Below are 23,213 nucleotides of genomic sequence, written 5' to 3'. Positions count from 1 at the left end.
ATTTATATACGATACACAAGGACAATGTGTATAGAAAAAGGTCAAATCAATAATCTGGTTGAACTGTTCCGTTCAACATTTTTTTGATTCATTCCTTGGCGCTATCGCAAATCAAAACAACAGCTCGAAAGCGATTCATACGGGTTTCATTCATTGTGAAAGGTCAAGATTGGCTGCATCAGCAAACGAAATGCACATCGAAAACAATTCTGTTGCCGTTATCTTGGCTTGTGAAAACACGATGTGCATCGAAACCATGCGTACACACAGACAAATCTCCTCCGACCCGGTCATATCTGGCGGTCTGGTCAGTTATTCGTCATATGTTCTTTTTTAATTGACGCGGAGCTTCACATCGCATGGCGAGTAAAATGCGCCTCCCCGTTTGAGATAACGCAAAATGCTGACTCATAACGGATGGACAGATTGGTGGTGTTTGTGGTTTAATTATCTTTTCTGCGCATTTTACTACAACGCTGCTTATCTCCACGATGCGGAGTGTTGCGCTGACGCAAAGCAATCCGATGCGATGGTAAGTGCTGCTGAAGGACAGTTTCTGGCGCATACCACTTCATATATTCCTTATTTATTAAACCTACAATTTTTAAATCATTCCAGCCGCTAATAACAATAATCTTACTTTCGTCATCCAGATCGACGGCCCGAACACGGCCGATATCAGATGGATTCCGATGATGGTGCACTGCGCCTCCGTCACGTCGATCTTACCGAACCGCAGGGTACCCGAGACGTACGTCTGCCAGTGGGCACAGTAGAACAGGGTCATCGCACAGAAACACTGGAAGAACATCCACCGGGGATAGTATCCGAGCTGAACGGAAACGCACGCAGAAAGGGCCACGAAGACGGTCGATATCGAGTCACAGCCGTGATCGAACAGTTCTCCGAGTGGCGTTGAGGAATTCGTTCGACGGGCCTGCTTCCCGTCGATGGCGTCCAGACTTTGGTAGATGAATAGTCCGAGGGCGCACAGAGCACAGGCCCACCGTGGTGGCTCCTCGCGGCCATTTGGACTGAAGCTGGAATGGAAAAGATAGGTGGATATTACAGAAGTGGAGAGCTACTACAGAAGTGAGGAATGCATATCATACACAACTCTACTTCCGTCCGTCTTTCAATCGATGGCTTCAACGGATAGTGGTCAAAACTAATAGATCATATACGACAGTGGTGGCCAAACGGTGGTCCGCGGTCTACCGGTCGCCCGCGTAAGTATTCCTAGGCGCCCGACAGCTAGTCTAGGATAGTGTCACCTCCAAACGCAATAGATTACTTATCCCTTCACATTTTACCGTGAACATTTTGTAAGGTGTTAATGCTAAACTCAATTAAACATATTAATAGTGAGAGTAGATATTTCTTCATTGAAGTTGCCGTTTTAATATTTATACTACACTAGCTGACCCGGCAAACTTCGTCCCGTCAAAAATTTATTTTCGTTATCACATCCACGTTTTTTTACTAAGCGCACGTTCACGGGTCTACCCTTTAAAACTATTTTTTACTATAAATATTCAGTACTTCTACCAAAACTCGACAATATAGTATCAGATTATTTTCAGACACAATTCTCGTGCAAGATTTTTCATCCACTTGGAAATAACATGTTTCTCCGTTACATGGAATAAATGTGATACAGAAAATACAGATAATATGATAGAATGAAGACAGCCGGGCCTGATCACGAACATCACTGCCACATACGCTTTCACGTCACTTTCACTTCACTTAATCTGTTTGTGTCTATCATCATTGTCACGGACTGTTGCGTGTAAAAATGAACTCCATGAAGTGAAAGAGTTCATTCCGTTTATAAGAGATATGTCGGTTGCATTCGGGCGTTTGAACGTTATATAGATAAAATTAATCCAGTACATGAGATAATATTCCATTTAATTAAGCGTATTTTTTTAGAATGACAAGTTTACGATTATACCTCGAAAATTCGGTATATGTCAAGTATTCGGGCTCATCCCATGATTCATTTGTTTGATGCGTTAGATGAGGAGGAATACTTGGTTGTTCGTGAATGATGTAGTTGTTGAACATATGGGAATGTAATTGCTCTTTCTATAAATTTCTCTAGAGATAAAACATGACTATTATATATAATAATGAACATCTCGCATATTCTTTTTCTTAGCTCTGCCTTACTCGTTTAAAAAAAATGAGAAGCAGTATAGGTCAAGACTAGGATCATTTTGCAAGAACCATTTCTACAATTTCGTTGAATAATAATACCTTCTTCAACTCATAGAAAACCCGAATTTATCAACCTCACGATCAATATAATCTGAGCTACTGTCATATGGGATTCGGAATTTCAATCCTTTTATCCTTCCTATTCTCGTGTTATTTGATATATAGGACATGAGGTGTGATTTCATTATTTAAACAGAAACTGGTTAACAGCATGGGTCAGAAACATAATCTTTATATAAAACCTATGATGGATTTCAAGGAATTTTCTAAAAGCAGAAAGTGATGCAGATTGTCATTATACGGTTATCAAAATAATGTAAAAAAAAAATTTCAAGACAGTATCTTGTGAATGCTTTGCAATGATAGACTCATTGTTTCCTTGTTTGAAACTTTTCAGTTCAGTTCAGTTATTTGTTTTTAAGAAAGTTTTGGTTCATTTTGCTCTTAAATCTATTATCACTTTTTTAATATTCTTTTATTCAAAGCATGTCTTCAAAACAACTTCACATTCGTCGGAAAACTTCTTCTTGGTGGGGCATCCATGGATTCTTGCCCAGTAAAGAAATTGTTTACTCAGACAGCGGTGTTTACTACGTAAAAAGGAAAAAAAGTGGCCTTATTCTTTATAACTATCGTCTGTTATAACTATCGTGCAATGTTTGAATTACAAAAAACTGCTCTACAATGTTGGAAAAACTTCAGGGTTATTATTCAATACAGGTCGGACTCGATTATATACAGTCGACCTTTTTTTTCAACAATTATTTTCAAATCCTATACATAATCGAATCTCAAGAAAACATTTTTTTCATTAATGTGTGAATGTCAAACATTAATAGAAAAATGGCTTTTTTGTGATTCGATTATGTATTGGATTCGAAAATTAACGTTGAATGTGAAATTGCGATTATATATAATCGAGTCCGACCTGTACTAAAAATATCAACAAATCAATATTATACACAATCAACCATAATGATCGTCCGAGTCCAAATAAACAAATATACGTCCTCTGGATACGTCAGGATTTCGTCTAAAAATGCCACAAAGCGGGTAACTTGCTGTTTGTTTAGCTTTTCTTTCCTAAACAAGACAAGACAAGATTCAAAATGTTAGCAAAAAAGCTAAATAAATACGAAATTAAACTTGCTCCATTCCGCGTGACTTTTCACAACCTAAAACACAAGTGACAAATATACAGTAAAACCTGTTTTTGTGCGGTTTTTTTTGCGCAATTTTTTTTTTGTGCGGTTTTCTGTTCTTGTGCGGTGTATGAAAAAAAAACATATTTGACGAAGTTAGCGTCCATTTAGTTTTTTTCGATGGTTTATATGCAATTCAGTGCGAAAAAAGTATATTTGCGTCTCAATTATCCACTTCTGAAATCATTCCCCTCCTTCCATCAAATGATCTAAGTTTTTGCATGACATGATATCTAACAGCATCACGTTTCGGCATGCAACTAAAAGCACAAAACAGCCACGCGCAACCGAAAAGGCAAATTGTCCCATCGCAAAGCAGGAAAACAAAAGGAAATTGAACGGTAAATGACGTGGATTTGAGTTATTTTCTTGGGGGAAACTTTTTTTTGCGGTCCCTATCTACCGCACAAAAAAAGTTTTTTTCAAAATGTGTACCGAACACGATTTTTTGAAGCTGCTGGTGATGTTTTGCACGATTTTTTATGCGATTTTTTTTGTGCGATCCCTATCCCCCGCACAAAAAAAAAGGTTTGCCTGTACTTGTTTTTCTCCGTGACATGACAGTATCGTGGTATTCATAATAACACCGAGTTAATCCAAGTTGTCACGACGGATGAACTCTCTTTCTCGAGTTTTGCTCTTATCAACACATTCGGCAATCAATTTTTTATATAGATAGGGGACGATATAGGAGTGCGTTTTATCACATTAAAATCCATTTCCACTTTCGAACGAAGATCAATTTCGTTACCACAAACATCAAATGAACTAACAACGCTTGTCAATATGTAATTGTAGAACACATGCGAATTGAAGTTTCCCATTTTCCTTCAGAGCTTCCCGAAAATTTACAATTGTTTGTTTGGTTGAAATACGTGCATTATTTTTATCGGATGTGCGGGAGTGGCGGATTCCATTGCAGATGCTAATCGCAGTTGGAAATGCGATCAATGCCGCATCGAGGATACGGCATGACCCAGTCTCGAGTGTCAACCGCTCGCTCTTCACGGGTGGAGTTGAGCCTGCAGATGATGGAGGAGCAGAAAGCCTTGCGGATGAGGAGGATATTGGAGGATGCTGCTATACAACGAAAACTTGCCGAGGGGGAGGATATATTTCTAGAGCAGTAGTAAATTGAGTAGTCGAGCTAGACGAGCGAAAGTTCAATCGTGGCTGAGTAAACACAAAACCGGCGCAGTCCAGCAAGTCGCAGCTGTGCCGTCCAGTAGCATGTTGCCACCGGTGATTGAAACAGCTTACCAGTTTAGTTTTCCCAGATCTCTTCCCATTGCTGATTCTACGATGAATAACACTGCGATTCTGGCCTCGGATGTGTTAGAACCAGAAACTCCACGTACAGCGATGATTCCGACGATACCCTCGGTACAAACCAGTAGTCAATTTGGTGGGTATAAAATATTGGCCAGTGTGTCGTATTCCATTTGTAACGTTTTACCGTTATTACAAATAAAAATGAACAAAAACATATTAGGCTGTCAAAAAAGTCCTGCGGTATTTTTTTTTTCAATTTTCATTTGTTCATAAAATTAGTTACAATCATCTGTTATAATATGCGCCGTTTTGTTCGATGACTTGTTTCCAACGAGATGCCATCTTCATAATACCCCTGTTATAATGTTTTTAGCTAGCTTCCTTATTGGCAAAAAACTCGGATAGCTAATTTTCACAGGCCTCTTTTGTGGCTAACTTCTGACTACCTAGCTCGTTCGCCATGGACAAAAACAGGTGGTAGTCATTTGGTGCAAGGTCCGGACTATACGGCGGATGCAAAAGAACCTCCCATCCGAGCTCCCGGAGCTTCTGGCGCGTCACCAAAAAGTGTGTGGCCTGGCGTTGTCCTGATGGAAGACAATGCGGCCTCTGTTTATCAAAGATGGCCTCTTCTTCATGAGTGCTACCTTCAAGCGGTCCAGTTGTTGGCAGTACAGGTCCGAATTGAGCGATTGGCCATAGGGAAGCAGCTCATAATAGATTATTCCTTGACAATCCCACCAAACACACAGCAGAACCTTCCTGGCCGTTAATGAGGGCTTGGCCACCGTCTGAGCCGCTTCAGCGGGCTTCGACCACGACCGTTTGCGCTTCACGTTGTCGTAAGTGACCCACTTTTCATGGCCAGTCACCATCCGCTTCAGAAACGGGTCGATTTTGTTGTGATTCAGCAGCGATTATCAATCGATACGGTCAAAGATGTTTTTTTTGCGTCAACGTGTGTGGCACCCATACATCGAGCTTCTTTGTGAATCCAAGCTTCTTCAAATGGTTAATAACGGTTTGATGACTTATCCCCAGCTCTTGGCCGATGCTACGGCTGCTACTATGCCGGTCTTTCTCGGCTAATTCAACGATTTTGTCGCAATTTTCGACGACAGGCCTTCCGGAGCGTGGCGCATCTTCGACGACCTCTACACCAGAACGAAAACGTTGAAACCATCGTTGTGCGGTGGAAATGGAAACTGTATCGGGTCCATAAACTGCACAAATTTTATTGGCAGCTTGAGATGCATTTTTGCCTTTGTCATAGTAGTACTGTAAAATATGTCGGATTTTCTCTTTATTTTGCTCCATATTTGCGACACTATAACTCACGAACAGCTTAACCAAACAAAACACTGTCAAGGACTATATTATAGCGCGCAAAAATACCTTTCCAACAAGCTATAGTATGACTCGATACAATGAATACAACTAGAACTACGTGCTTACAACGACACCTCGCGGAAATACCGCAGGACTTTTTTGACAGCCTAATATAACAAAATTTCTCTGGGCCCGTAGTTAAGAGAAACCTTGAATACTAAACGCTCTCATAAGTAAAACGATCCCCTTACATATCTGTAAATGATTTCAGATAGAAAATTTGAACATTCTTGAAAATGCAGAACATCATTCATTTTTGAATACAGATGGGAACGTGTTTTCCAGAATAATTCTATGAACCTGTTCACGCAGATATCTGCAGACCATAAATGCAGAACGGATTCCATTTTTAGTATATTTTTTGAAAATATTTATTGAACGGGAGCTGGACAATCTATCGAATATCAACTAAGCGGGAGGATCAACGAGTACAAGATCTTCACGAACTCCGAGCGCAAATTATACAATTATTGCTGCGAACGTTGGAAGACTTGAATCTGAAGAACTCTCGTCAGTCGATTCAAAATAGGTGTTTCGGATGTATTCGTCACGACACAATTCCAAAGACTACTTACTGTATTCAGAGAACCTTGGGTTTTTATATACAATTTCATTCTATCCTAATTCTATCCTAAATTCAAATCTAACGTGCGAAAGAAAGAGAAAACTAAATACGTTCTTACTCCTTTGCATATAACTCCTTTACCTATCGCTTATCTGTGCTTCACCACATGCAACTTCTGCCTAAAGCTTATCTTTGACTCATAACTGCATTCTAAGGTCAACGGAGCCTAGCGCGATAAGAAATGTGTACGATCTTTTTGGTCCCTTTCCTTTCCGTTATTTCTTGCATCAGGTTTTATTGCACCCGCTTCCGATAGGTGAGATTATTAACTTAGGATCGTTCACACGTTTCGCTCCTATCGTATAGTATTTTGCTTCTGTCTGTCTTTCGATCGTTTACGATATTGAAATTCAATTGGCAAATTCTTTTGATTTCTTACACCCCTCACCATGGACAAGCGTGGACATTTGCATTACCCCTACCACCCCTAAAGTTGTCCACGTGGTACGTGCCCCGTGGGACAGCCCCTTCCCAAAAATGCAAAAAACAAAAATTCATTTTTTTCGATTTTTCTGACTGGGGTCTCCCCTTAAGCCATTACTAAACACAAAAAATACAAAAAGTAACAACAAGCGCAAAAACTGGAAGCCCGAATGGTTTACCTAGAAGCCATAGCAAGTTGAGTTTACGCCGCTTTCAATAGCAAGACATCTTTGTCAATAAACACAGAAAAAAAACATTAATCTTGCACAACAACCCATCAACAGCGCGAGCGTTTATTGGCCCCAAGTCTCAAACCGAACTGACAGGCTGGCATGAATAAAAGAAAAAATTGCAAATGTTCAGTTCGATACCTATGAGGCCGCGCTTAGATTACACAGTTCATTTCTTGAAGTCGAAATAAAAGAAAATTAGCTGTTTTAGTTTTTTTCGCTCTGTTTGCTGATCCGTCATTTATTTCTGGAAAGTAGGGTAGATTAACTTTTACGATCCCACCGAGTGTCCCTAAGCCAAACTGAAGTATTAGTACTTTCAAATAGATTACATATTTCCGAATAAAAAATCCATTGTTTGAATGCTATAAGAATCCATTCATCGTTGTTTCATAAAATCCTGCGAGTGATGCCATGAAAAACTATCGGCAGTCTTGGCGACAAAAACACAGTCACAACAAAGCCGCACAATCAGCCCCATTGTGTGGCACTTTACCAACCCGTTAAATAGCAAATTGCAAGTTTCTTTCAACGCAATGCATGCTCTCTAGCAGGAAAAAAAATGAGCCTCAGACAAATGCTGTAATGGATAGAAAAGCACTAGAAACACCCCTCCGACTTTCGCTGTTATATAATTGCGCCAATCCAACCACCATTCACCCTCTCGTCTCTCCACAATGTGGCAGATATATTCCATCTTTTGCAAGTGCCCAATTATAGATTGCGAGATCCGTCGGAGGAGCTTGTCCCACGAAAGTTGCATCGATGCAAAACTACTTACTAGATCAGTATGAGTGTGGTAACGATGTTGATAATCAGCCCAACTATGGTGATCAGATTCGGGGCCAGCCAGAGTGGGACCTTTCCGACCAGCCAGCACCACCAAGGCTGCAGGAACGGATCCAACATGCTCACGTTGGAACAGGAATACTTGTGGTCGCCGAGCTTTTTCAGCTGCGCCGGCTGCAGCAGCTTTTGTTTGTAGAACTTCATCGTGAATTTTCGCACACGCAAACACTTCCGGCTTTACGCAACGAATTTCTCCGTTTCTGCTTCCTTTATCACAAATTCTCACTATAGTGGCTCTTCAGACACAATACACAAAGCATGGAACGAATGTTGTCATACCACGGCTTTATTTTAGCCTCTTTAACGCCAACTTTTTTCCGTTTCTCCTCTTCCTGACCTCGAATCAAATTTCACCACTGAATCACCTCAGCGACACGGAACTCGCTCTACCGTCAACACCCGGGGATAGAAAGCCAATCTCCCACTCTCACCCCCTTCCGTGGGGATAATCTTCTCCAATAATCCACACAAAAATCAACAATCCGGCAAACGAAAATCACTGTTTAACTTGTCTTTTTCTGCGACCACCACTTGATTCTAGACTCGCGGAAAAGCGCTCATTCACGGTCAAAATTTCTGTTCATCTGCTGGGTGCTTACTTCCCTTCTCGCTCGTCGTACAAATCACGCAATCACGATACCTTTGACAGCTCACCAGTGAAGCAGCGGGGCATGCACATCAGGCGATGTGTGTTTTGTGTGTTTGGGCCAACACGACGCGTGGACAACTGTCAAAGAGCAGCAGGGGAGGCATCGGCCGATTGGGTCGACAACGATGTGGATTGGTTAGCGGAATATAGGCCTGATCGCGAACGCCACTTCACGGTGAAAACCTACGTGGTGCGGACTCAATCCACTTCATTTTCAAGCAAATTCATGCATGTTTTCAAGCGATTCCTTGCAATAAATTTTCAGACTACCAGAGATGCCAGATTTACAAATATGTTTGTAAATTTACAGACATATCTGTAAAACACTTATTTTTGTTGTAGACTTTTTGGATTTAACAATACTTCACATGTTTTTGAAAAAATAAGAGGCTCTATTCATCACATCAGAGATATTTGACTCACCATATGACATTTTTCCATAGTTTTAATACAGAAAAGTTATTATATTTAGTTTATATCAATACACATAACGTTAGACCAGCGATACTCAACCTGCGGCCCGGCAGTCTTTCCGGTTGGCCCATCTGATGTGTATAAAGTTTGGAACTCATACACATAAGTACTTTTGCCCTGACATCATTGCAGACGAAAGAGAGTATACGGTTATTCACAATTAATGAAAAATTGCATTCTCTGCAGGTAACGAAAAATCTTGAACGAACATTGTCTCTCATAATTATTTTCTGTTCTAGATAAGATTGTTTTGCTGAAATGCAAGGAGATTTATTGAAAATAGTTAAGTTAGGGTCAGGACTATGTCTTCTAAGTATTTGAACAACATCGAATAAAAATGTTCATTCTATTTTCAACAACTTACATTCGCTTTCGGGTCTGCTTATGACGAAATATGGGTTACTGTTCGATATTGTTACCACAGACATGGTTCATAGCCGTGTGGTGATCTAAAACTTGTATAGCTTTGCATGGCGGATGGAAAATATACACTGCATTTTCTTAGAAATTTCATCAACGACAAGACCGCAAGCCTTGGTAGATGTCCAATATATCAACGAAGAAATACTGATTTTTATAAAAATTAACAACGCGTATGTATGTGTATGTATGTATGTGTAGATCGTTGAAACATTCAAACACACTTACAACACATAAGTTATTAAGTGGTCCGAAAAATCAATTTTTTTCCACTTTTTCCCAAAAATGACAAACGAAAATTAATAACTTTTGAATCACTGAACCGATTTAGATGATCGACATATAAAATTGAAACTAATGACCTAGCCTTTTATTAAAAAATATTTAACTTGCGAAAAGAATAATTATATTTTAGTATTTATTGATTTTAGTCGTTTTTTATTTTTTATGACTTTGGCGCTATATTTTTTTATATTTTTTCTTGAAAGCTGAGGATTTTTTACATAACATATCTGGAATCAGAGATGCTATTTTTTCGGTTTTTAGATATGATTTTTCAAAGTTAACCGGTGGTTCAAAAAATCATTTTTCCCCCTTTGTCCAAAAATAACTTTCTGCAAAAAATCATAACATTTGAACTACTGCACCGATTTAGATGATCGATATATTAAATTGAAGCCAATAAGCCAATAAACCAAGCCAATAATATCACACTTGCGGGAAGATTGGATTCTAGTAGCATAGGTCTAGTTTAGTCACATATGAATATGTTAAATGTTAAATTTACAAAATTATAACTTAAAACGATATTTATAGCATCTTTGATATCGAGATATGTTAGGTAAATAATCCGCTGCTTTCCATAAAAAATATTAAAAAATATATAGTGCTCCTATCTTTAACCGAGAAAACTATGAAAAACTAACTCAATCAATAATTACAGAAGTGAAAATTCAATTTTTTCGCAAAGGAATATTTTTTCAAAGAAAAATAACTCGTAAGCTTCAATTTGATATACCGATGACATGAATCGATCCTATAGTTCAAAAGTTATGACTTTTTGTAGTGGGAAAAATGGGGAAAATTGTTTTTCGAACCATCGATTAGTCTTGAAAAATCATATTTCAAAAACGAAAAAATAGCATATCTGATATCAAGATATTTTATGAAAAAAATTCTAAGCTTTCAAGAAAAAATATAAAAAAATATGGTGCCCCCTAGTCCAAAGCCAAGAAAACATTAAAAAACGACTACAATCAATAATTACGAAAATAGGATCCATATTATCTGCATATAAACAAATTATCTGATATAAACTCTGCAAAGTTATAAATTTTAAAAAAAAGTCATTTTGGGAAAAAGTGGAAAAAATGATTTTTTGGATCACCCTCAAATGGAAATGGGCATCCTAATGAAAAAAAAAAATACGAGTCTAATATTTTGCGATAAAGAACAAAATTACCACTTTTGACGAAGATCTGAGAATCACTATATTGGTTTGGCATGGAATGGTTGTATATATATACAAAATACAATCTTACGTGTATCGCGATGTACAAAGTATTAATGAATATGTGAAAATTAACGTTAAAAGACATTTCTATAGATCTGCACACTTTTACAGACTTTTCCACGTTTTTAACAGACATTCACATGTTTTCACAGACTTTTTTTTAAAAATCCTCTGGCATCCCTTCCTTCCACTTTTTATCGAATATTTTCAAATCGCAGGAGTAAACATTTACATGACTCTGACTTCGTTTGTTTTTATTTCGTTCGGAAAAACGTTATGTCAAAGAGAGGGGACAATAAAAATGCGTTGCTCAGTGAAAGGCTGAGATGCTCTTTCAGAGATGCAATGGTTAATTGAACAATTGACGGAAAAATGTAGTTCGTTCATTTTATAATTTTAATTATTTTTGCCCTTGATAACAATACCTCTTTTATAATGTTGATTATCATAAGAAAAATAACACTCCTGATCGTTGAATCTCTTTTGACATTTCAATTGGATCTTTTTTGACAGCCGTTTTGATTCAGTCCGCACTACCTAGCATATATCTATCTATATAAATAAAAATGAAAGGCCAAATCTATTCGTAAGTGAAAAACCCGAAGAAGGTATGTTCCGATTTTAGCCGTCTTTATTTTGTTGTATTCATCTCTTCCCGTAGATCAATATAGTGGAGAGCAAAAACGGAAACTTTCTGGAAAACTCTGAAGGAAAATTCGAAAAATTGAATTCCCATATGACCGAAAATTACATCATGGTAAGCGTTGTTAGTTCATTCGATATATGCGCTAGCTGAATCTTTGTTCTAAAGTGGAAATGGATTTTCAGGCAAAACAACGCATTCCTATATCTTCTATCTATCTATCTATATAAATAAAAATTAAAGCACAAATGTGTTGCTAATCGCAAAATCCGATGAAAGAAATGTTTCTTTTGAGCCGTCTCCATTTTGTTGTATTTGCTGTATTCTGCCCATAGAACAATGTTATGATGAGAAAAGGTTTAGAAATTCGTTCTAAAGAATTTATATCAAAACAATAATTTTGGGCGGGTCGAAGTTCGCCGGGTCAGCTAATATATATCTGCTTCCAAGAAAAATATAAAACAATATAGCGCTCTCTAGCCCAAACCATGAACCAATAAAAAACAGCTACAATCGATAATTACAAATAAAATTCATTTTTTGTGAAAGTTCAATATTTTTTTATAAAAAACTCATTGGCTTCAATTAGATATGTCGATAATCTAAATCGGTTCAGCGGTTCTAAAGTTATGATTTTTTGAAAAAAGTCAGTTTTGGGAAAAAGTCCACCCTAAAATGGAAATGGTCGCCCTAACGAAAAAATTAAAAAAACAGGTCTAATGTTTTGCAATAAAGAACAAAACTACCACTTTTCATCGAAATCTGAGGACCACTATATCGGTTTGGCATGGAATGGCTGTATATATATATATACAAAATATACAATAATATACAAAAGACAATCTTACGTGCATCGCGATGTACAAAGTATTAGGCCTTGTTCTCATTGCAGCGGGGCATCAACGTAGCGCGAGCGGAGCGTGTTCACTTCTCGCAACGATATTTTAATTCACTCACATTGCACCGTGCCAGAGGCTTGTCTTCGTAGTGTTTTATACAAATTGTCAATGTGTGTTTTTGAATGAAAGAATGAAAATTGGTTTATTTTGACGTAGGACTACGTCTTTCATTTCTATACCGGGGTGTAAAATCAAAGTTTCGAAAACGAAAGCGTTACGCCGGAGACCGAGATTTTGAGCGTTAATAGCTCCTAAACAACTGAACGAAATGGTATGATAAACACTTCATTCGAAAGATAAAATGTCTACGCGTTCTATACTTGTTACTTTCTGATCCAAAAACTTGTTTCAATAGTCTTAAAATTGCTTTCAAAACAGGCTATTGAAATCACCAATCGGTATATAAGCGAGCGCCGCTCGGAAATCCACTCAGTTCAAATTGAACAGCGATTGGAGCATGTTATCGCTGTTGTGGTGAAGCTCTTCGTTTATCATGAAAGCACGGTGTCACCAAGAGCCTGTTTGTGCACCTTAGGCCAGAAGGGAATCCATCAGGAGGAGAGTGATGCCAGAACAGATGGTTATCGAATTAGCATTAACCACTGGTGGGCTTCCAGTATCGAGGAAAATGTGGAAATATCTAATCGTTACTGAAAATAAGCTGCCAGTTCCTCTGGGAATTTAAAAATACATTCATGTGAAAGAGTTTATTTGAATGTTTTCTATCCATGTAACATTGTGACCAAATACATTTGGTTTTGTGATTTTTCAATCAATCGCAATTAACAGGATAGCTTCTGAAGATTATTCTTCCCCATCAGTAGGATATTTCCGTATCCAATATTGGATGCATAAAACCTTGTGCCTCCAACGTAACGCTCTCGTTTTCGAAGTCCCCCAAATATTCATTCATTCAGAATGAATTCAAATTCATTTTCAAACTAATGATCTCTAAATCAACGATAGTCCTACGTCACCCTTGTGGTTATACCATAGATATAACCCACTTCCTGTTTTTTGAATATTCCAACATCGTTGGACTATCCGGGACAAAAATCGGACGGTGAAAAACGTAAAAATTAAAAAAACGCTAAAAATTAAAATTATGTCACTACTACAAACAAACATATGCAAGAGAGAGGCGGAGAAGTACAAATATCGCTCGCGTGAAGTGTTTTCATTTGCACGCCAGCCACACGCCAAAACCACGCTCGCGACACTTCAGCCTGGTGTGAACACATCGGTAAGAACACACACGATTAATCGCAAGCATCACACGCCCCACTCAAGCCACGCTGATGCTCCGCTGCAGTGAGAACAAGGCCTTAATGAATGTGAAAATTAACGTTATAAGACATTTCTACAGATCTTCACACTTTTACAGACATTTCTACATTTTCAACAGACTTTCACATATTTTTACCGACCTTTTTTAAAAATCATCTGGCAACTCTTCGTTCCACTTTTTATCGAATGTTTTCAAATCGAAAGAGTAAACATTTACGTGACTGTGACTATGTTTTTATTTCGTTCGGAAAAATATTATATTAGGGAAAGTGGACATTAAAAATGCGTTGTTCAGTGAAAAGCTGCCCAAATAGGAGTGAAAATGTTTGCGTAAGCTATTATGGTATACCCTCGAACATGTTTTTACGCTGGGTCGATTTTTGCGGAGACGACAAACTAGTTCCAAATAATGGTTCCCGTATCTGTGGAGAAAGTACGATGTTTGAATTATTCAAAACCAAAAGTGTAGCAAATCTTTCATACACATTTTCAGGATTATTTCGATAGAAATACATCGTTACATTTCAACCGGAAAAAAAACCTCGTGATAAACCGTAATGCCTTCTCCCCAATTAGGCCGGTAGTTGACTTAGAAGATTACGTCCATCATCAACGCGAAGCGCAGATTGCTTTACCGTTCTATTCGTCACCAGCACTAGCAGATCATAATTACGCGGATTTCATTCGGTCAGCTTCACTAGCAAAGCTGTTTTCACCAACGTTAGAAAAAAAAAACGTCTCAAAAACATTTCACTTTTGTACGTAATTCACCAATGTCGAATTTTGCTCCCACATTAAAATCTTGGAGTGAACTAAGTGTTATTCGTAGCTTGTTGATATTTTGATATGTTGATATGTAGTTCGTTCATTTTATATGTCTAATTATTTTTGCCTTTGATAACAATATCTTTTTTATAGTGTTGACTGCAAGCAAACCATTTGTCATGACAATTGTCATGCGGAAATGCGAAAACAGAATACAAACTGAGAGAGGTTGGCGTCGACATCATGCCTCATACCAGCTCATACCGTATGTTTCTATTCTGTTTTCGCATTTACGCATGACAATTGTCATGACAAATGGTTTGCTTGGTTGACTGTCATAAGAAAAATAACACTCCTGATCGTTGGATCTTTTTTGACATTTCAATTGGATCTTTTTTGACAACCGTTTTGATTCAGTCCGCACTACCTAGGGTACAGCTAGTTAAATATAATTTTAATATTATTCGAAAATCTACGACATATTCCTAGACAATACAATTTGTACAAAGATAAAAGTAAATTACTTTCGAACTGTATTCAAATCTCGAAACAAGTAAACACCGACTTACGCCCATTCCAAACAGTGTGTCATTTATCGGCCCAGCTTTATTTTCGACCACTATTGCTTTCACCCCTACCTTGACAGTCTCGTCTGATTCTGGTTTTCGTTTTGCACTTCGCAGACGATTTTCATTCCCTCATACTCGGGTGTAAAAAGATGTGGTGAATGTTTGCTTTTCATTTAATTAATTTACCACCTCGTAACGGCAACGTATAATTGCACTGCGGCACTAGCTGCGTGATCTCTCGCATCCGAACGATAATAGTGGGCTCAGTTATAATCCAGTAACGATGTCCGAAGGTAACAGTTCCGATGAAGATTTCCCCGAAGAGTGGATTCTTTACGCAGACCGTGAGGAATGGAAGGACATCCAACCGCTCAAGCAGGATGATGGTGAAAACCCGGTCGTTATGATTCAGTACAGCGAGAAATGTAGGTATTCCTTCCGATAAAACTGACAAAATAGATGAAACCTAATATTCCGTAATGCCGCAGTCAATGATGTGTACAGCTATTTGCGGGCCGTTATCTCCAAACAGGAAATATCTCACCGAGCGTTAAAATTGACGCATGATGCTGCAACGCTGAATGCCGCTAACTACACCGTTTGGCAGTACCGCCGGGTGCTGCTGAAAGCTCTGAAGTGTGATCTATGGGATGAATTGGAGTACATCGATGCGAAGATTCAGGACAATCCGAAAAACTACCAAGTGTGGCATCATCGGCGGGTCATTGTGGAGTGGCTAAACGATGCCAGTGGAGAGTTGAAGATGACCGAGGATATACTTACCCTCGATCCAAAAAACTATCACGCCTGGCAGCACCGTCAGTGGGCAATTAAAACTTTTGAGTACGTAATAGAACTTCTTTGTTGATGAGGACAAATATTCGTTACTTATCTCGTTCTAGTTTGTTTGACGATGAGCTCAGTTATGTTGACCGTCTCATTTCGGAGGATTTGCGCAATAATTCCGCCTGGAACGAGCGATTCTTCGTGCTTAAACATACCGGATTCAACGCGGAGGTACTTGAACGGGAAATACAATACGTAATAACCCGCATTCGGTTGGTGAAGAATAACGAAAGCCCGTGGAACTTCCTGAGAGGGCTTCTTCAGCAAGGCGAGGGCAAGTTGGGACAGTTTCCGGAAGTCGTCGAGTTTTGCGAGGAACTTTACGATTCCGGTATTCGCTCGCCCTATCTGCTTGCATTTCTTGTTGATCTCTATGAGGAGCAGTACTTCGAGGCGAAACAGGCGGGACGTGATCCCGAGGGGTTCAAGGGAAAAGTGCTGGAAATGTGCGAATCGTTGGCAGCTCAGCACGATCAAATCCGATGTGCGTACTGGCGATACATTGCGGAGAACTTTAAAAGGAAGATAGGCGGCGAGGGGGAAACTAATCAAAATGGGATCTAAATGGTGAATGGCACAAATACGATATAACAAAAAAGTGTCATGAAAAAAGGAGTTTTATCAAATATTAAATGTTGTCGATAATCGACAGTGGTTTGTTGAGTTTAATTTGTATCCCGAAAATACTAAAGAGTTTGAACATAGGGCCCTATTATGTAAATCGAATCGAGAAGTCGATACAATCACTATCACTATCACACAGAGCAAAATTTCGTATTTTGTAAATCGAAATAATCTTATCGAGTCTAGTTCTTGCTCGATCCTCATGTGTTGCATTATGTTTAAGCAATTGCATATATTTAAGCGTTTCTGAAACGTATTCCCAAAGGAAAATATCAGGGACGCAAACCATGCATGCTTGAAAAAGAAGTGGATTGAGTCCGCACCACAATTTTTTTGTTTGACGTAGAACTACGTCTTTTATTAAGGGTGCCAAATCAGAAAACAGGTCACGTTTTTATGAAATAAAGTTAACGTTAATAACTATTTTTGCCGCGAACGGATTTTGGAGATTTACGATCGAATCGGAAATTCCCTAAGATTTCTTTGATAAGCTATACATTACAATTCCATGGTGTGTAAATGGTTTAAATTCATGAAAACTATGAGCGTTTCCATTGTTCTGTCCATTTGTGTGCTCTCCCGAACAGAGTTGTCAATAACGGGCAACTTATCGACGAGCAACGAAGGGGAAATCGTAAGATTTATTGTCTCCGTGGACAAAAGAAAAGAAGTAGAACGAAGGGAAACACTTGCTTAGAATATAAACAGTGGATCTCGCTGAGGCAAACTTTCCACATCCCAGAAACGATTCATGTGAGTGACTCTGTTCAAATTGATCCAATTACTAAACATTTGATTAGACTTCGGAACCTCTATCGAAGGCAGTACCAACGTATTGGTATTCGAGAGAGGAAACGACAGTATAATCAGTTAACCAAGGTTATCCAGACCAGAATGATTGATCTCTGTAACAAAAAAAAATCGGAAAAGATATTAGTAAACTTCCGAATAACTACAAGCCATTTTGGAAGCTCGCCAAAATTCTCAAGACCAAGTCTAATCCTATTCCTCCTCTTCTTCAACCTGACAATTCAGAACGATTGATAACACCTGCCGAAAAGGCTAATGCAATTGGCAACCATTTCGCTAGTTCACACAATCTTGGCCAGAACATTACAAGTCCATTTGAAGCTTTGGCGAATGATACTGTAAGGGCTATTGACAATATCCATTCTGTACCTCAAGAGATTGAAATCGTCTCGACTGCAGAGGTTATCTCGGTTATACGCTCGTTGAAGAATTTGAAGGCCCCCGGCTTTGATAGTATATTTAACATTGAGTTGAAACATCTTAGTAACAACTTATATGAAATTATGACTTCTGTCTTCAACAGATGTCTATCACTTGGCTACTTCCCCTCGAGTTGGAAGTTGGCAAAAGTAATCCCGATACTAAAACCCGGAAAAGATCCTTTATCTTCGAAGAGACGAATGAACTCTCAGAGTTTAAAGTCTCTCTAATTCAATACCTTCCCTCCGTTTATCTTCAAAGAGCTATCGATCAATTGGCCTTCTCCCAGCATTTTCGAAAGTATTCGAAAAAATTATATTAACGCGCATTCTTGCTTTTCCAGATGAGCACAATATATTTTTGGATGAGCAGTTTGGATTCCGAAAAGGCCACTCTACCATTCACCAGCTTCGTAAAGTATACAACATAATCAGACGAAACAAGTCAGTTTCAAAATCATCTGCCATGGCACTACTTGATGTTGAAAAAGCATTGGATAATGTTTGGCATAATGGTCTCATTTACAAGTTTCAGAACTTTGGTTTTCCTACATACTTGATAAAAATTATCAAAAATTATCAAAAATTATCTTTCTGATAGAGCGTTCAATGTTTCTATAAACAATATTTCATCAGAGAAATTCATCGTGAATGCAGGTGTTCCTCAAGGATCCATCTTGGGACCAATTATTTTCAATATCTACACTTCAGATATTCCCGCACTCCCATCTGATGGGAAACTGTCACTATTTGCAGATGACACTGCCATCATTTACAAGGGCAGAAGTATCACAGAACTAAGATCTAAACTTCAAAGAGGGTTAGACGCTTTGTCTGGATATTTCAATAATTGGAAAATATGCATAAATGCAGCAAAGACACAAGTCATATTGTTTCCCCACAAGAACACTCCAAAGCTTGTTCCTCCTCAAAATATGACAGTCAGTCTTAATGGAAATAGTATTGAATGGCTCTTCAGAAGTAGTGTATCTGGGTTTAACTTTCGATCGAATGCTTACCTTCAGAGCACACATTGACAAAACAGACACAAGATGCAACATTTTAATCAGGTCATTGTAGCCCGTGATTAGATTATCTCTAACGAATAAACTTGCAGTATACAAACAAATAATATTTCCAGATATCGCATATGCGATACCCGTTTGGGAATGCTGTGCTCCAACACACAAATTAAAACTTCAACGCATACAAAACAAAATTCTTCGTATGAGTCTAAACTCTCCTCCCAGAACGCGAAATTCGGAGATACATCAGCTGGCCGGGATTAAAACCTTGGATGAAATTATCAATAACAATTGTATGAAATTTGAACAGAGTTGCGCTCTCTCAACACACGGAATAATACAAAATCTGTATGATTACTACCTGATTTTATAGTCGTTAACTTTGAAGATAACGGCTTTGGGTTTGGGTAGATATATTTATTTCCAGTTAGATAAGTAGTGTAAGTTGGGATAATGTAAATAATTTGGGGAGGGTATCTTATAAGTTAGATTTAGGTAAAAAAAAGGTAACAAAAAACTTGAAAAGTTTAGGCATGATTTTACAATAGGAATATGAAACAATCGGATAATGTGTATGATACAAATCATTACAAAACTTGAAATTGCAACTTAAAGATGTAGAACCCTAGGTTGATCACTTGAAATGTAGTATTATATTATAATGTAAACGAAATTAAGAAATAAAAAGAATTTAAGTGAAAAAAAGTAAAGTGAGGCAAACTTTCATTCTTCGTGAGGACACCGACTGAACAACATCGTTACTGGGTGAGCTGGACGGTGAGGGATCGAATGCCTTTCTCAAGGCAATGGGGGTGGAGGAGTAATACGAGGAAAAAGTAAAGTTTTCCAAGAGCCTATTTGAATGTTAGAGACGAATGACCTGAAGATGTTTAAACTCTCACTTGTCTTAGTTTCGGAATGAGGCTGTTAGTTTCGGAATGAGCTTAACGCCATTGCATTAAGGTTCTGAGCTACACAATTGTGTGGGAAATCATCATGCTAGGCTATCGTCAGCTCACCAAGAAAATAAATGTTCTGGAACTTTGTCTATGATTTGGTTTCGCATGACGGTAGCAAAACTCTCTCCACAAAGGATGACAGCTAAGCTGATCTAGACCGGGAATATTAACGAAAAGGGCTCCTGTTGAGAAGAGCGCAAAACGGAGATAAGTGTGTGTATATTTAATTGCTTCAATCCATCGATATATGGATATTTGTGTGCGTACGTGCGTGCGTTTTAAATATTGCGCTGTTGCGGGTGAACATGTCGATCCGAACGTGGCGACAAGGAAGGGAGATAGCGGGAGGAAAATATATGCGCTATGGTATTAGTAATGAATCTCTGCTGAGGCAAATATTCAGCCTTTTTCGAAGCAGTTGACATCGTTTGTTTTCTGTCATCATAGAGGCTTCGTTGGTGCCTTTGACATTGCATTAATGCATTGAACTGACGCTATGGTGAAGCAGGTGTTAGGGGTTGTGCACCAAAAATTATTTGAGGAATATCAAGTTATTCAGTAAGTTATAATAAGTTATTAATTTATTTGGGTTCACGTGCCAGTTGCAAAACTACCTTCAAGTAGGATTGCATATGCGCTAATCTTGATCATAATGAAGCAGTGCTACTCTTTTCGATATTGTTAACAGAAAGAGTTTATTTCGTTTTTTTAGTCATCAAGAAAGTAAATGTCGTTCTGGAATTTTGTATGTGATTTGGTTTTGCTTACCAGTAGCAAAACTTTCTCCACTAAGGATCATCTCGAGCATGTATTGTTCTGCGAGGACAAGAATGAATCATCAAACACTAATCGTCAAGAAAAAATATTTCAGGACGACCAAACTGGTAGAATGGTTATTGCTAAAATTTCGTAGCATTATAAAATAACATTCGCAGTTATAAACAAGCGACTTGAATTAAACTACAACGTAGTTCTACGTCAACAATGCGGTCGTGTCTTGGACACAACCTTCTATAATTTTTTTTAATGCAATACTCTAAATTCAGATCCATACAGTCAGCAAATGGACCATTTGAAGCTAGCGATTGACCATAAACTTTCAGAATCGGCCAAAAAAGAGGCGTTGTGTTCCATCAGAACTACGCTAGGCCACACAATTCCGAAAACTTGATTGGGATGTTTTAATGCATCCACCATATAGTCCGGACCTGGTACCAAGAAATAACCATTTTTTTCTCGCATTGCAAAATTTCCAGAGTGATAAGAAATTGGGATCAAGAGAAGATTGTTAAAATCTATTGCTATGGTTTTTCGCTAATAAGGGCCAAGACCTCTATGGTACAGACATTATGAAGCTACCTATAAAATGGGAATAAATTTTCCAACAAAACGGTGCATATTTGACCCGAATCGGACAATCCGAAGCATAATCAAAATAGTTTTGAATTTCATTCAAAAATAACGGATTACTTTATCCCCAACCTAATATAATAGAGCCAATACCAATAGTTGACTATTGAGTATATACAGCATTAGTAATTAATGTTTTTTGGATTCTTCTACCACTTCTGCCACAATCGGCTTTCCCAGGGTCAGCATTTATGGTATTAGAAAAGATAAAATTTACGGATTCTCAACAATTAACCCTTTGCGGTCGGAATTAATGTCCCATAAAAAATATCATCTTTCCACGCAAGTAATATTTTGTTTATACCGAGTACCGTTATCTATTATTCATAGAAACTCCGTAGACATTCGTGAAAAAGTTCACTAGACATTGAAATTCGTTCGAAAAAATTAAAAATAATACATATGGTTGCATAAATTATTTAGTATGATTCCTTGCTCTGGTGACTGAGAGCAGATAAACGACCGCAAAGGGTTAAACGAATTTAAATGCAACTTTTCCAACAATCGCAGTCCTACGTCAAGCTCTCGTGTGTGCCTCTAGGCTCACACTTTTTCCGTATTGAACTTAATAAAATAATTTGATTCCTTTAAAAACAAATTTTGTACAAATTTTGATTGTATCACCATTTACCTAGTCCTAAACCACGTAAAAGCAATGGCGGTAAACACCATTTGTTCAAAAACAACATGGTCCATGATCCAGGTCTCGTGGCCGTGGGCTTTTTTTTCTATTTTTTCCGTAGTTATTTTGTAGATGGTTAGTTTTGTGCGACGGCGAACCTTATTAGATCTAAGCCCCCTCTGGAGTTCAAAGTGAGCATCATTTGTTGCTGTACTGCGTCTTTGAATTTCTCTGCTGGTGTCATTAGGAACGATCACCGGTGAGTTTGAAAACAATTATTGATGTTTCACAAACCCACGTGGAATCGAGTAGTTAAAGTATATCTGCCTCCGTGGAATTTATTTATAAAATCAAGCAAAGTTAGTCTTGTTGCCTAAATAACCTTATTCTAAATGAACCATGATAAGTATATTAGCATGCAATCCCAAGAAAGGATCAAATTGGTTTCACACGAGTCATACGAGTATGTTACAAGCTCTAGAAAAAATTGAAGGTGAATTTTCGATCCGGAGACCACAGAACTCTTCGTTATACCAGATAGTACAGTGAAACATTAGATTCAGAAACGCTATTCATTCAAAGAAATGATGCAAAAGAAAAAAATTATCGGACAGTCTTCATGACATAAGCTGGAGTTTCTTGTGAGTGAAACAATTTTGACTTTGAAAATAGGAAAAGTCGTGGAATATCTCATTCCCAGTATCTACGCTGAAAATGAATTAATACCTTTATGGAAATTTCACCTGAAACTTTCCATGGGAGTTGTGTAATCACATTGTATTTGCAGCATATCTGTAGAACTTGTCGAACCGTTCATGGTACCACGCGCACTCAGTAATCCCTTCACGAACCCTCTTGCGAAGGGGATAGCCGGTGGTACAGAATTTGGGAAAGTAATTTGATTTATTTCGTGGAATATAGTCGTAAATTCCTCTCCGCATAACTACAAAGGATCTTCGATATAACGTACATTCTACCTCGATATAATGTACGCATTTTCAAAGTGTAAAGGAACATTTTTTTGACGAAGGACTACGTGTTTCATTTCTATACCGGGATTTAAAAT

At 38.2% G+C, this 23,213-nt stretch overlaps 2 protein-coding genes across 6 annotated transcripts in view; one reads left to right on the top strand and one right to left on the bottom strand.

The window, feature by feature from the left end:
• The window catches only part of LOC129770184 (cholinephosphotransferase 1), a 56,835-nt gene extending 47,936 nt beyond the window's left edge, over positions 1-8,899 (bottom strand). For 2 of the 5 annotated variants that reach the window (XM_055772855.1, XM_055772854.1), the window contains exons 1-2: positions 8,146-8,899; positions 641-1,040 (exon numbers count right to left, since the gene is read on the bottom strand). In XM_055772855.1, the coding sequence (XP_055628830.1) occupies positions 641-1,040; positions 8,146-8,357 (612 nt within the window). In that variant the 5' untranslated portion in view covers positions 8,358-8,899. The remainder of the gene's footprint in view (positions 1-640; positions 1,041-8,145) is intronic. The other 3 variants (XM_055772853.1, XM_055772851.1, XM_055772852.1) reach the window with 2 other exon arrangements.
• Positions 8,900-15,505: 6,606 nt separating this feature from the next.
• LOC129770185 (protein farnesyltransferase/geranylgeranyltransferase type-1 subunit alpha) lies at positions 15,506-16,929 on the top strand. The gene is made up of 3 exons (XM_055772856.1): positions 15,506-15,857; positions 15,921-16,275; positions 16,335-16,929. The coding sequence occupies exons 1-3, from the start codon at positions 15,716-15,718 to the stop codon at positions 16,840-16,842; spliced, it is 1,005 nt and encodes a 334-aa protein (XP_055628831.1). The 5' UTR covers positions 15,506-15,715; the 3' UTR covers positions 16,843-16,929.
• The last annotated feature ends 6,284 nt before the right edge of the window (positions 16,930-23,213 follow it).

The sequence above is a fragment of the Toxorhynchites rutilus genome, chromosome 2 (genome assembly GCF_029784135.1).
Source record: "Toxorhynchites rutilus septentrionalis strain SRP chromosome 2, ASM2978413v1, whole genome shotgun sequence".
NCBI lineage: Eukaryota > Metazoa > Arthropoda > Insecta > Diptera > Culicidae > Toxorhynchites > Toxorhynchites rutilus.
This window is presented reverse-complemented; position numbering and strand designations above follow the sequence as displayed.

What these genes read in the sequence shown, in the direction of transcription:
- LOC129770185 (XM_055772856.1), top strand. Translation starts at nt 15,716, where the DNA reads ATGTCCGAAGGTAACAGTTCCGATGAAGATTTCCCCGAAGAGTGGATT. An exon ending in GATTCAGTACAGCGAGAAAT is followed by an intron (nt 15,858 to 15,920) that starts GTAGGTATTCCT and finishes GTAATGCCGCAG; the next exon opens with TCAATGATGTGTACAGCTAT. An exon ending in TGGGCAATTAAAACTTTTGA is followed by an intron (nt 16,276 to 16,334) that starts GTACGTAATAGA and finishes ATCTCGTTCTAG; the next exon opens with TTTGTTTGACGATGAGCTCA.